The sequence below is a fragment of the Rousettus aegyptiacus genome, unplaced genomic scaffold, assembly GCF_014176215.1.
Source record: "Rousettus aegyptiacus isolate mRouAeg1 unplaced genomic scaffold, mRouAeg1.p scaffold_m13_p_3, whole genome shotgun sequence".
Classification (NCBI taxonomy): Eukaryota; Metazoa; Chordata; class Mammalia; order Chiroptera; family Pteropodidae; genus Rousettus; species Rousettus aegyptiacus.
In genome coordinates, this window is record NW_023416306.1 from 6,813,385 (window position 1) to 6,825,998 (window position 12,614).

Below are 12,614 nucleotides of genomic sequence, written 5' to 3' on the forward strand. Positions count from 1 at the left end.
AGAGCTGGCGCAGTTGGTGAGCCCTTTCTCCATGGGGCCTGCGTGGGCCGTCAGGCTGCCGCTGGTCTGCCCCAGGCCCAGGAGGAGACTGGGACTAGAAGCCGCCCTTAGGTCCGGCCTGGCCGCAAGCTGCAGCCCCACCTCGCCAGGAAGGCGATGCACCGGGGACAGCGTGCCCCTCATCGGCCATCAGTAAGTGGTTCCTTGTGTCCTGGGAGGCTTTGTTTGTGTGCCTGACCCCTGCCGGGAACCCCAGAGAGGAGGAAGGAAGCAGGCAGGGGACGCTGGTACCCAAACCTGGTTCCCTCTATCTACACTGACTGGGTTTGACACTGGGATTTGGTGGCCCACGACCTGCACACTTTGCGTTCCTACTGCCGTCTCCCTTCCCCCTGAGGCCTCCTGACTCCAAGTCCTGTGTGCTTCCACACCCTGTGCGGCTTCGCTAAGGAACCACGCGGACGAGCTCAGCCATGGCGGCTGCACGTCCCTCCACGTGGGACATTCTGGCTGCCGCTCCAACGAGGGTGTAAATAAGGTCCTTCTGGAGTGAGGTTGGGTGCTCGCTCCACTCGGAGCCGTGGTGCTGCCGAGTTAATGCTGGCCCGCTGCTCCGGGCCAGGCTGCCCCTTCCGACGGGAGCCAAGCAGAACACCGCCTGGGCCCCCTGCGCTGCCCAAGGGGACAGCTCTGCCCGCTGCACACTGACAATGCAGTTTCATTAACAAAAAAAGATTCCCACTCGTCATTTCAACGTATCTGTGTGGCCCCCTCCACTGAAATCCTGACTTTTATAATGCGCCTCTGTGGAAACATCCATCAGTCAATAATCTTGCATTTAGTCTTGGAAACTCAAAAGCAGATACAGGAACTCATTCATTGGGGGTGGGGGAGGCGGAGGGTGGACAACGTCAAAGCTGTCTGTCAGCTTCCATCTGTCAGGCAAGGAGAACCCTCGCCGGCTCCCGCCCTGGCCGGCCTGCTGCTGGTGCCCTCGCGGTCATGAGAGCCTCAGACGAGAGCGGGGTTCTCTGCCCCCGTTTACAGTAGAAGAAACTGAGGTTCAAGGAACTGCCCAAAGTCCCGCTGCGGGGAGGTGAGGCCACCAAGGTTTGAGCCGAGGGGTCCAGACTCCAAGAGTGGGGTCCTGTCCACAGCCCCGCGCTTCCTCCACGGCTTCCTCAGTCGAAGCCGGACACCTCGCCTGGCCCTCCACACGACACTGTGTATCTGTGACAGGCACCGATTTCTCATCCAAGGAGGACGTTCCGAATCAGCCATTTAAATGGAGCCACGTGATAATCCCGCTGCTGCCATTCTCTGCTACTTGATCGTTTTACGGCTGTGGATTTTTCAGTGCTAAGTATTTTTCTGACAAATTTTCATCCATTGTGTAATTTTCTGACCTTTGCCACCGGTGCCATTAACACAGGACGAGGAATGTGTTTGAATTCACGGGATCTGCCACGGCTCTGCATGGGTTTCTGAGGGGAAATCGTCTGAAAACATGGCTACTGACGAAAGCGAATGGGGCCTGGGCGTCGAGCAGGATGGCAGGACCAGGAGACATGCGGAGGGTTTGGCTTTGTTTTGTTTTGTTTTTGTAATAGCAGAAAATACTAAACACTTCTACACTATTTCATGCATACTCTGTGGTTTCAGAAAGCATGCCATACCTAAAAGCCTTAAAAGACAGAAATGCCAGATTTACCTTTAAAAAAAAAATGAAAAGGAAGGGACAACTTCTTCCACATCATAAAAGATACTAAACTAATTGAAAACTGGGCCAAGGACACCAAAAGGTAAGCAGAGGAGAACAATCGTCCTTAAGGCCTCGACGAATAAGAAGCGCGAATGTTAATTTTTGTAACCTGCCGACTGGCGAAGATCGAAAACAGTCTTGGGGACACTTCTCTCTGTGCCTCCCACCTCGGAGCTCGTGCTCATCGGAGGAAAAGAGGAGAGCATTAGAACATGGGCTCTGGACCACCCGGACCACCTGGGTTCTGATCCCGGACCTGCCCCTCACCAGCCACGTGACATCGGGGCTGTCACCTGCCTCCAGGCTCCACTTTTCCCAGCTGTAAAACGGGAAGAGGACTACCTACCTCAGGTGCGCCGGGAGGGTGCGTGTGTGATTTCATGGACAGGGCGCACAGTGTTTGACCGTTACTGTTCTCCAGTTCGGACTCTCTTACAGCCAGGGGTTTGTAACCTGGGGTTTGGAAGTCCACGTACCTCCCGAAATTATGAGCAAAATTGTGAGTCTGTGCCTTTTTCCGAAGAGGCTCTAGAGCTTTCCCCAAATTCTTAAAGGGGTTGATGACCCCGGACCACGTTAAAACACATGCCTTTTAAAGAGCTCTTTGTAGAAATGTCCAAGGTAAAGCTGAAACCCCTGATGGCACCCACAAAAGTACCTCAGGCCGGGAGCCGTGAAGCTGACCTGCCCGCTCTCGCGGCCTCAGAGCCTGTCCTCACGTGGTGCCGCCTTTCCGTCCGAGAACCCCCCGGGAGCCCCGTGGCGGCTCTGCAGGGTGGGTCTGGCGCTGGTTCGCAGTGGGTGTGACTCCGCAGGCTTCGGCGGGGACTTCGGCGCCAGGCTTCGCATCGGATGGCCTCTCCTGTGCTTCTGCCGCGGTAAGGAGCCGGGCGGCCTCCCCGCCTGCTGCACGCTCTGCTCCAGCTGTCAGGGACAGACGCCTATTCTCTGCCTTAGTCCCTGGGGCTGTGGGCCGAACACAACCGGAACATTTTTCTCCTTCATGAATGCTCTTTCTGGAGGTCTGGCCTCCCCTTCCCAGGAAGGAAGAGGCACAAGGCAAAGAAGGAAGGAGCCGATCGTGCCACATCCGCTAACAGCGGTGCGTGGGGTTACCACCCCGTCCCTTGGAGGGACAGAGGGCTGGCGGACAGGGACACAGGTGGGGAGCCTGTCCCTGCAGAATGACGAGAAAAGCCTCGGAGTTAACTGTCGGTGGGAGGCACTCACACTGACCTTTCTTCTCGGTGTTGGGCACTAGGCACAGAGGGCTGAGCCAGACAGCCACCCCCCACCCCCACCTTCCCAGCAGGTTCCAGGTGAGATGCTCACACACAGCTGCAAGCGCTCAGGAAAAGCCCACCTGAGACGTGTGACAAAGACCAAAAAAACCTAAACTTTTCCTGTTTTACCGTCATGTGTGGACTAATTAAGCCCAAACACCAGCCAGGAAGGAATTTGAGACGTTTGAGCTACACTGGCGAAGCTGTGTACACCTGCCACCTGTGTTACCCCTCCCCCAACCCCTCCCCACCCTCCCTGACACAGAGGAGAGAGGACTAGTTCAGCAGGAATTCAAGTGGAGAGGAGGAGGCCACGGAGGTGGCTCTTCCCTTGTGGGGCAACAGAGCAGCGCCCCCCTGCCCTGGGCTTCGGCTGCCAGCACCCCGTACCCGCCACAGCAGGGGCCTAACAAACAGCCGTTGAGTAAACAAACAAACTAATAGAAAGAACGAGCTGGAATTTTACTGGCATTTTTGATCTCGGCTTGGGGAATATTTTGGAGAGAAGCTGAAGCAGAAGCACGGTGATACTGTTTTAAAATACGTAATTTAGTGGCTAAGTCTTGAAAACCTTCTCGCGGTTCCTCAGATGAAGATGGAAGAAGAACCCAGCTTCTTGGACTTCGGGGACTCAAGTCAGTACCTCCTTGCTGATTGGGACTGACTCCCAAACACAGGAAACCGCCAGCAGAGAGGGGGGCGGGGACGGGGGGAAGGCCCACAGCAGCTAGTCACACTCCCAGAGAGCCCGAGCTCGGTAAAGTCCCTGAAAACCCACGGAACACGTCTGGTGTCTGTTTCAGAGGAGAGCCATGAGTTAGGTGTGTCCTAGACACCATCCTTTAAGTTCACGGGCCTGACTATGAAACATCCTTGTGATCTCTGAGCATCTGGCCGGCGGTGAGTTTCGCATGGGAAATACACAGGCAGAGCTGAAAGGGAGCCTGGTCCCCTCCAAGACGTTTGGAGGCCAGGGGCTGAATCCCAGAAATGTCCCGAAAATGCTGGCTCCACGGCCAAACTCTGGGCCCTGCTTGGGCCCCTCACTCCATGGAAACGGATTCACTAAAACCCGCAGCAATCGTCACGGAGCGCTGTCACTGAAGAGGCGAGTGTGGAGTCGGAACGGAAGTGCCACCGGCCGACCTCAGCCCACGGCGCCCGGTGCTCTGCGCTCGGTGTGGGCAGTGGGCCGGTCTCCCCGACGGACAGGCGCTGGGGCCCGCAGCGCTGGTTAATACTGCCGTCGTCAGCGGGCACGCGCCTTCTTTTGTCAATATCGCCAACTCTAAAAGAAAAACCACTCCAAGATCACCACGCAAATGATCTCGGTAATCCTTACAACCTAGAACGGGGCAAAGATGGTCTCCCTCCCGCCAACCTGGGAAGCGTGGAGAGGTAAGGAAGTTCGCCCAGGCCACGCCCCAGGGATCAGGGCTCCGCGGGCCTGGAGTCCAGCATCCAGACCCCCAGCCCTCGTCTTGATATCACATTACACTCCAAGACCCCCAGTGGATGTCCGAAACCACTAAAGTTAAATTTGTAAATCAGACGCCGTAACAGTAATAATAGTAACTAAAAATAAAAATAACAATAAACTATAATAAAGGTTTATGACTGTTTTCTCTCTCTCAAACTAGCACAAGTATCTTTTTTTCCTTCTTCACAATTTCATGGGGAGAACATTCATGGTTATTGCAGATCTTAGTGACCTTAGCATACAAGTTTTTCCTTTCGTAAGTAGAGAACTTTTCCCTTTTGACCTAAAGGAAGCGCTTTACGGCTTCTCCTTGGCACATCCGAATCGCCGGCCTCACGTCCCCTGTGCTTCGGGCCGTTACTAAGCAGAGTAAGGGTGCCCTGAACACAGGCCCTGTGATGCCAGGGCAGTCGACCTGATGACCGAGACGGCCGCTGAGTGACCGACAGGCGGGCAGCGTGCGCGGCGCGGAGACACTGGACAGAGCAGTGACGCACGTCCTGGGCGGGATGGGGCGGGACGGCATGAGGTGTCACCGCGCTGCTCAGGACGGAGCACCGTTTAAAGCTTACGAACTGTTTGTTTATGAGAGTTTCCATTTCATGGTGGACCGTGGGCGCTGAATCTGCGGGAAGCGAACCGCGGACGAGGGGGGCGGCTGTACCTCCCCTTGCGGCGGCCAGAGCCCTGTCGGAGGCTGTGCTGCTTGAGGTGCAGTGGGGGGAGGGGGTGCATGTGACTCGGCGGCCTGGAAACAGGCAGCAGGCCGGTGTGTGACATGTGCACGTCTGTGTCCCCAGGCCCATGGAGAGACTGCCTGCAGGCCCTGGAAGACGGGCATGACACCAGCTCCATCTACCTGGTGAAGCCGGAGAACACCAACCGCCTCATGCAGGTGTGGTGCGAGCAGAGGCACGACCCTGGGGGCTGGACCGTCATCCAGAGGCGCCTGGACGGCTCGGTCAACTTCTTCAGGAACTGGGAGACATACAAGGTGAGGGGCGGAGCCTATCGGTCCCTGACTGACCAGCGAAAGAGCCCCGCAGAGGGAAGGAAGGCCCGTGCTGACCTGCCGGGGCCTATGAGGCCCAGACAGTAAACTTCTGAGGCAAGGACCCTGACAGGGCCGTTCCTGCACACCTGCCGGAGATGGCGGGGACCCGCTTGCCACTCGCCAGCTGCTGCAAGACACAGGTTAGGCGTGCAGACCACACGGCCCCACAGGTGGGGCGGGGATCGGCGGCCCCTCGCTCCGGCTGGGTGTGTGGAGCATCTTGCTCCCAGCTGGGGCTTCCCTCGGGAAAGAAGGGGCAAGCCCCAAGGGCCTGCTGTAGGGAGCTGCAGGAACGTGCGGGTCCTAATTCCAGGGCTCGTCCTCTGGCTCCCCATCCCCAGGGGGCTGACCGCTCATCCTCGTAGCAGAAAGGGCTGCCGGGGCTGGGCCGTACCTCTGCCTCCCACCCCTAGATGAAGAGGCAGCACTACGCCACGGGCCAGGTACCACCGCGGGCTTCCGTTAGTATCTCACTTAATCTCACATCAACCCTAGGACGGAGCAGGTACTGGTAATGGCCCAGTTTACAGATGAAAAAGTGAAATGACTTGCTCAGAGTCACCCAGCTGGGAAGTGGCAAAGCAGTGTCCAGAGCCTAGGCCTACGAACTCCCTTGGCCAGGACGCCGCCCGTGGCTCTGCCGTGCCCCCTTCCTGTCCTAGCGGCCCTCCCACCCACCTCCTGACCAGCTTTATTTTTGCTGGCCTTCTCATTGAGAGGTTCCGGAATCTCTCCCTAACGCATTCCTCCTCCTTTCTGTATCCTCTTTCTCAGAGGCAGTAGAGCCCGATGGTTAGGACTGGGCTCTTGGTTCAAATCCTGGCTCACGCTCAGGCACTCTGGGACCCTGGGCCTCTCTGGGCTTCCGCTGACTTTTTCTAGGGGGGATAATAAGAGCACCTAGCTCTTAGCGTTGACATGAGAACTAATAGGTTAACCTATGTAAAGTTATAAAAAAAGTGCCAGTATAGTAGTTAGATCACTAAATACTGGCTATTATTATTATTAATTATTATTATATTATTAATGAATCCATCTATTTTCAAGACTTCAGTGGCTACCACTCAGCTGATGACTCCCCAAATTACATGTAAAAACAAAATAACAAAACCATGATCTTTGACCTAGGGAGGAGCGTGGGTGGATGCAGTACATGTGTCACACTCACACTTGCCTGGTACTTTAGGGTTTCCGTGGGACCCTCACACACCGCCCACCCCCAGGCAAGGGAACGGGAGCTCAGAGAAGGTAGGGATTTGTCTGAGGCGCGCCTGTTGCACGCCTGCTGCGTGCTGAGGTCTCTGCTGACCGCATCGCACGTGGTCCTACACGACCAGGTGGCGAAGGTCACACAGCATCCCCATGTTCCCATGATGCCCGGCGCGGAGCCGGCGCTCTCTATAAATAGTCTCGATGGACTGCGTGACTGACACTCATCGAGTAGGCGGGACCTGCCCCAGGCCCGCCTCCCGCACTGCCGGCTTCCGGCCCCTCTGTCCTGGGCTGAGCCCCGCTGGCCGCTGGCCGAGGGCGCCGCACACTCCTGGCTAACACTCTCCCACGTTTTCCCCAGCAAGGGTTCGGGAACATTGACGGCGAGTACTGGCTGGGCCTGGAGAACATTTACTGGCTGACGAACCAAGGCAACTACAAACTGCTGGTGACCATGGAGGACTGGTCTGGCCGCAAGGTCTTTGCAGAATATGCCAGCTTCCGCCTGGAGCCTGAGAGCGAGTACTACAAGCTGCGGCTGGGGCGCTACCACGGCAACGCTGGGGACTCCTTCACCTGGCACAACGGCAAGCAGTTCACCACCCTGGACAGAGACCACGATGTCTACACAGGTAGGAGCAGCGGAGTCAAACCCAGGTGGAGGGCAGGGGAAAGAGGTGAAGGGAAGCCAGAGCCCCGGACGGCAGGGCCCGAGAATCTGGCTGCCTGGCCTGGCCCCTGCCCTGGGGGGTCCGCTCCTCCGCCCACTGCCCACAGACCGCCTTGCCAAAGCGGGGCCAGAGGGGCGCACCTCACACCCAGGGCTTTCTTAGATTAAAAACAAGAGAAAAAACAGAAAACTACAAGCACAGACTCCACTCCCCACCCCTGCAGTTACTGTGCCCCAAAGTCCCACACCCAACCTCCTGAGATGAGGCCCTTGCTGGGTGGCAAAGTTGGGGAGGTCTGGAGGGAGGGCCGACCCACCTCCAGGCCAGGGCTGTCTGTCCTCATGGCAAGCCCGGCCGCTCCTGCCCCAGCTCCCACCGGGTCCTGGTCTGAAGGCCAGCCCCTCCCCTCTGAGGGCTGTCCCAGGGCGACCTGTGACCTGCACGGCAGGCGAGCTCTGCTGCCTACACGCGGAGGACGGAGGTCCCCACTCCAGGTCCTCATGGCAGCCACATCTCAGCAGGCCGTTCCCACCACATCAGGGTGGAGAGGCCAGAGACGACCCTCAGAGCCGGTCAGACGTGGGGGGCGGGGGTGGGGACAGGGGGGTTGGTACAGCGTTCTTCAGGGACATCGTGGGGGGCGGGGAGAAGACTGTTCTGTGACCCTGACCGTCAGGCCTGTCCAGCAGCACGGGCAGTGACGGTGAGGCGGTGAGCGCCTGGGCCCCGGAGCGTGTGCGCAAGCCTAGGACGGGCCTCTGCGGGCACGGGGGAGCCGGCCGTGGCTGCCGAGGACTCTCTCTGCCCTCCTGACCCAGCACTGCCACTTGGTCCTTGCGGCCTCAGGGCACCATCTGGGGAGACCTGGGCTGAGCCTCCCCTCAGCTTTCTGCCTCAGCCGGCCCGCCAGCCCTGTGGAGGCCCCCCCAACCCACAAACTGAACTGGGCGGGGGTCCTCTTCCTCGGCCTGATCAGGAAACGGGAGCCCTGCTTTGGACCAGGCAGCCGGGAGGGGGGGCGGCGGCCCCCGTCCTCCCCCTGCCTGTGAGGGGCCGTGCCCCTGCTCGCCGCCCGCACCTTGCCCACTTTCCCTGCTGTCCTGGACTGCTTGTCCTTGGCAGCACAGCCTCGCATGACATGATAGCGCCAAGGGGTTCATAAAAATATCTTTCTTTTGAGAATAAAAACTATATTTGGCTGGAATACAGGCTGGGGAAGAATAGAGAATTTTCTCAAGCACTTCCTTCATCACTCTAGAAAGGCTCTTGATCCAATAGTCATGACTCTTAAACTCCTAAGAGAAACCCTTCTGCCTTCTCCCCCACCCCCACCTCAGGTCATTTCCGGTTTCTCTTTAAACCTGACATGTGGGGTCCCCCTAGCACTCCCTCTGCACCAAGCCTGGGCTAAGTGCTTTACCACGGGCCCTCCTTCCGTCCCGTGCGGGAGGCATGACGCGGATCCTCATTCTGCAGTGAGAATTCGGTGGCTCAGTGAGGTCAGGTAGCTTGACCAAGGTCACACAGCTCATTAGCCAGAGCCTCGAAGACAGGTGTGGGCGGGTCTGAGGCCCCGTCTACCTCTGAAGCGTGCTCCAGCTGCCCCCCAGAGAGGGTCTGCTGAAGACCCCCAAGCAAACAGCGGACACGGGGAGCTGCCTCCTCCCTGAGACCGCACCCCCCTCTCTCCTGCAGGAAACTGCGCCCACTACCAGAAGGGAGGCTGGTGGTACAACGCCTGCGCCCACTCCAACCTCAACGGGGTCTGGTACCGCGGGGGCCATTACCGGAGCCGCTACCAGGATGGGGTCTACTGGGCTGAGTTCCGCGGAGGCTCCTACTCGCTCAAGAAAGTGGTGATGATGATCCGGCCCAACCCCAACACCTTCCACTAGGCCAGCTCCCCTCCTGGCCTCTCGGGGCCTTCGCCAGGAGCCTGCCCGGCCGCGCTGGCCCCAGCACGAGAAGCGGCTCCTCGCCGGTCGGCCTGGGGGCCGCGAGGACTGGGATCCTGGACTCTGTCTTCCCACGCCGCTGCGGCAGGCAGCGGAACCGGATCGACGCAGTATTCTCTGTCCCTACTACCTTCCTTCACACCAGACAGCCAGCCCCTCACGTTTCCAGACAGGACAGGACTGCAGACCAGTCTTTCTTTATGTAAACCAAATCCCTCCGATAAAAACACAGCTGCAAAATACCCTCGTAACATACACGTGCACGAGCCGACTCGGTGCACGTACGTGTATGCCACGTATATATGCATTTAGATATATGCCCCATGTAATATATCTAGATACATATACAGGTTTGCCTTATATACCCAAATACACATATATTCAACTCTCACATGTCGAAGCTCTCACCAACAGCTTTCCTCTGAGGAGAAAAGCACTTCATTTTGCTGCCTTACTTGAGCCTAAGAGCGGATCACAGACTGTACAGCTCCAACTCAGAGACTCACCCTGGGCGTCCACGGGCCTGGAATCTTCCAGGCATGCCCGCGACGCTCTTCTCTCACACGGGGGTTCCCCACTTCCTCGCTTGAGCACCCGTTTGGGCACCTAATCGAATTTCGAAATCCCCCTCCATCTCCACGCCCTGCTCCCCGTCCTCAGGATCTTCACCATCCATCCATCCATCCGCCCACTTGTCCATCCGCCTGACTCCGTTCGGTAAGCGCCACGTGCGTCTCCGTCCTCGGCCACTCGTACCTCCAGGTGTCTTCTCCGCTCTCTCCTCCACTCCGTGCCTACCTTCTCCTCACCTTTCCTGTTGCACGGTCCTTTCTTTCTAGGCGAGAGTCCCTAGCCTCTAAGTAGGAACTGTCTGGACTCCAGGTGTCTGGCCGGGAAAGAGACGGCCAGGCCCCAAAGCTGACCACCGGCCACACGGATGATGTATTCGCAGTTTTGTATTTTCCGTTCACACTTTAGCCTTCGTGTCATTTTAACCTTCACAGAAATAATCACCTGCCTTGTCCAGGAGCTCTATTCAATTGAAGAGTCATCGTCATCGCTGGGACCCCCAATGTCTACAGACCAAAGGTCCCACGCTCTCAGGCTGACCAGAGTCTGCATCTTGTCCCCAAACTACACTTCCCTGGAGAAGGCAGACACCACGAAAACGAGAACTTGCTACTTCCTGTGAGTTCCGGAACAACCGAGGGCCAGTGGCCCCCCTGGGTGGTGGCCGTGGGGTGTCAGACTCAGTGCGAGACCCTCCCGGTGGGCGTGTGGGCTGGGGCGTGCGAGGTGTTGGAGCATTCGGTACTGTCCATGTCTGGGTGTGTGCCTGTTACCTCAGCATCCTCACAAAGTGTACCATGTAGCACGTTTTGTGTATATAAAAGGGAGGGTTTTTTTTTTTAATATATTCCCAAATTATCCTTGTAATGACACAAATCTGCAATAAAAGCCGTCAGTGCTATCTGGATGTATCTGCACTGTATGTTATTGTTCTGGAATGCCTCCCTGGGACCGCCTACCGGACAGCCTTTTAACTAAAACCAGGAAGAGATTCAAAACCATTCAGGTCCCACCCTCCCCATCTCTGGTTCCCATTTATGCCCCCCGGAAGCCCCCTGATAGCGCCTCCGGCCATGGGGGCTCTCGGGAGCACCACATCCAGCCACGCCCCGGATGTCCTGGGAACACCTCAGTGCAGTCAACACCTAACAGATCTTCGTCTGGTCCCATGTCACCAAATGGCACTATGGACTCAACGGCTCAGGTCAAAAATGAAGACTTCTCCCTCCCCCGCACAAGGTCGACCCAGCCCTCCAGGCGAGCCCTCTCCTCTGCCTCAGTGTGGGCGTCTGCCTCCTCTCCCCTCGGCCACTGCACCGGGCTCCCCACGAGACTAGGAGCCCTGTGCCTCCTGCTCCCTCATTCCACCCAACTTCCACACTGACTGCCGGGAGCACCTTCCCGTAAAACAAACCCGCGCCCAGCGAAGCAGCTCTAGGCATGACTGGAAACCCCAAAGCCATAACGGAAAAGACGGAGGGGCGTAACTGAAGAAAGCCCCCAAGTTTTCCACCCTCCCGAAAAACGAAACGAAACATGACTGAGACTGAAAGACAAATATTAAATAAGACAAAAAATACAGGATTGATATTCATGCCACACAAAGAATGCCTTCAGATTAAGACGGTACCAGCACTGTGACAGAAAACTTGGTAAAGCACACAAACACACACTAGAAGACTCACAAATGGCCAGCAAACGAGAAAAGGAGCCAACTCAGTAACGAGCAGGCGGGCGCATAAATCAAGCCTCGGCCATCGCACGGCGCCTGCTGGTTTGGCGGAGATGAAAAAGATGCCAGCCTCCACGTCGGCAAGGGAGTGGAGAAAAATTTACTCTGGGTAAGATGATAAATGGACACGATATTTTTGAAGAGAATTTGGCAATGTATATCCCAGAGTTTAAAATGCACTTTTACCTCCGGACCCAAAAATCCCTCTTCTTAATGACCGTGAGGGAGCAGCGCTGTAGCTGGGGAGGGACTGGGGTTTCCTGACGCCTCCTGCGTGCCCAGGATTGGACTTCTGCTTTCCTGTGTGACCCCCCCACAGTGCCCTGTGAAGGTGGGTTGTTCTCACGTCACAGAAGAAGAGAAAATGAGGCCCGCGGTCGGACTGCTGGGACAAACGCCCCAGCAGCAGTTAACTCAGAAGGTTCTGGGTGACGGGCACACACTAGGAGTTCTCAACTCCGTTCTCCCAAACCATTTGGTCAGTTTTGGGGGTCATACTGGAATATGGATGCTCTTTGGTGAGATTATTTCAACCCTGGCCCAGACCATAGCTAGTCCTCCCCCACATACCTGGGGTGCAGCGTCGGGGACAATGGCAAAGGAAAATGGGGTCCAACCTACCAGTCACTGGTGTTGGGTCCAAATCCCAGAACAGAGCGCTCTGGGAAGCATGCCGGAGGAGGCGGAGCCACCCTTTTTCTAAACTAGGTGGTGTCTAAACAAAAGCAGGCTGTGACACCAGCGGGTTCTCCCAAGTCTCGCCCCGATGCTCAGACCTGAGTCTTAGCCACATCGCTCCCCGAAGGAGAGGAAGGAACAAGCCCATCGGAGACGCGGAACCCACTCTCCTAGAGCAAAGTGGGGGCGGGGAAGAGCACCCAAGGGGAGGAGGAGA

At 57.1% G+C, this 12,614-nt stretch overlaps 2 protein-coding genes across 12 annotated transcripts in view; one reads left to right on the forward strand and one right to left on the reverse strand.

Moving 5' to 3' along the window:
- ANGPTL2 (angiopoietin like 2) overlaps positions 1 to 10,898 on the forward strand; it is a 34,491-nt gene extending 23,593 nt beyond the window's left edge. For both annotated transcript variants that reach the window (XM_016131703.2, XM_036218307.1), the window contains exons 3-5: positions 5,326 to 5,519; positions 7,153 to 7,423; positions 9,158 to 10,898. In XM_016131703.2, the coding sequence (XP_015987189.2) occupies positions 5,326 to 5,519; positions 7,153 to 7,423; positions 9,158 to 9,357 (665 nt within the window). In that variant the 3' untranslated portion in view covers positions 9,358 to 10,898. The remainder of the gene's footprint in view (positions 1 to 5,325; positions 5,520 to 7,152; positions 7,424 to 9,157) is intronic.
- Positions 1 to 12,614, reverse strand: part of RALGPS1 (Ral GEF with PH domain and SH3 binding motif 1) — a 240,160-nt gene that overhangs the window by 105,185 nt on the left and 122,361 nt on the right. The gene's annotated exons all lie outside the window — the stretch shown is intronic.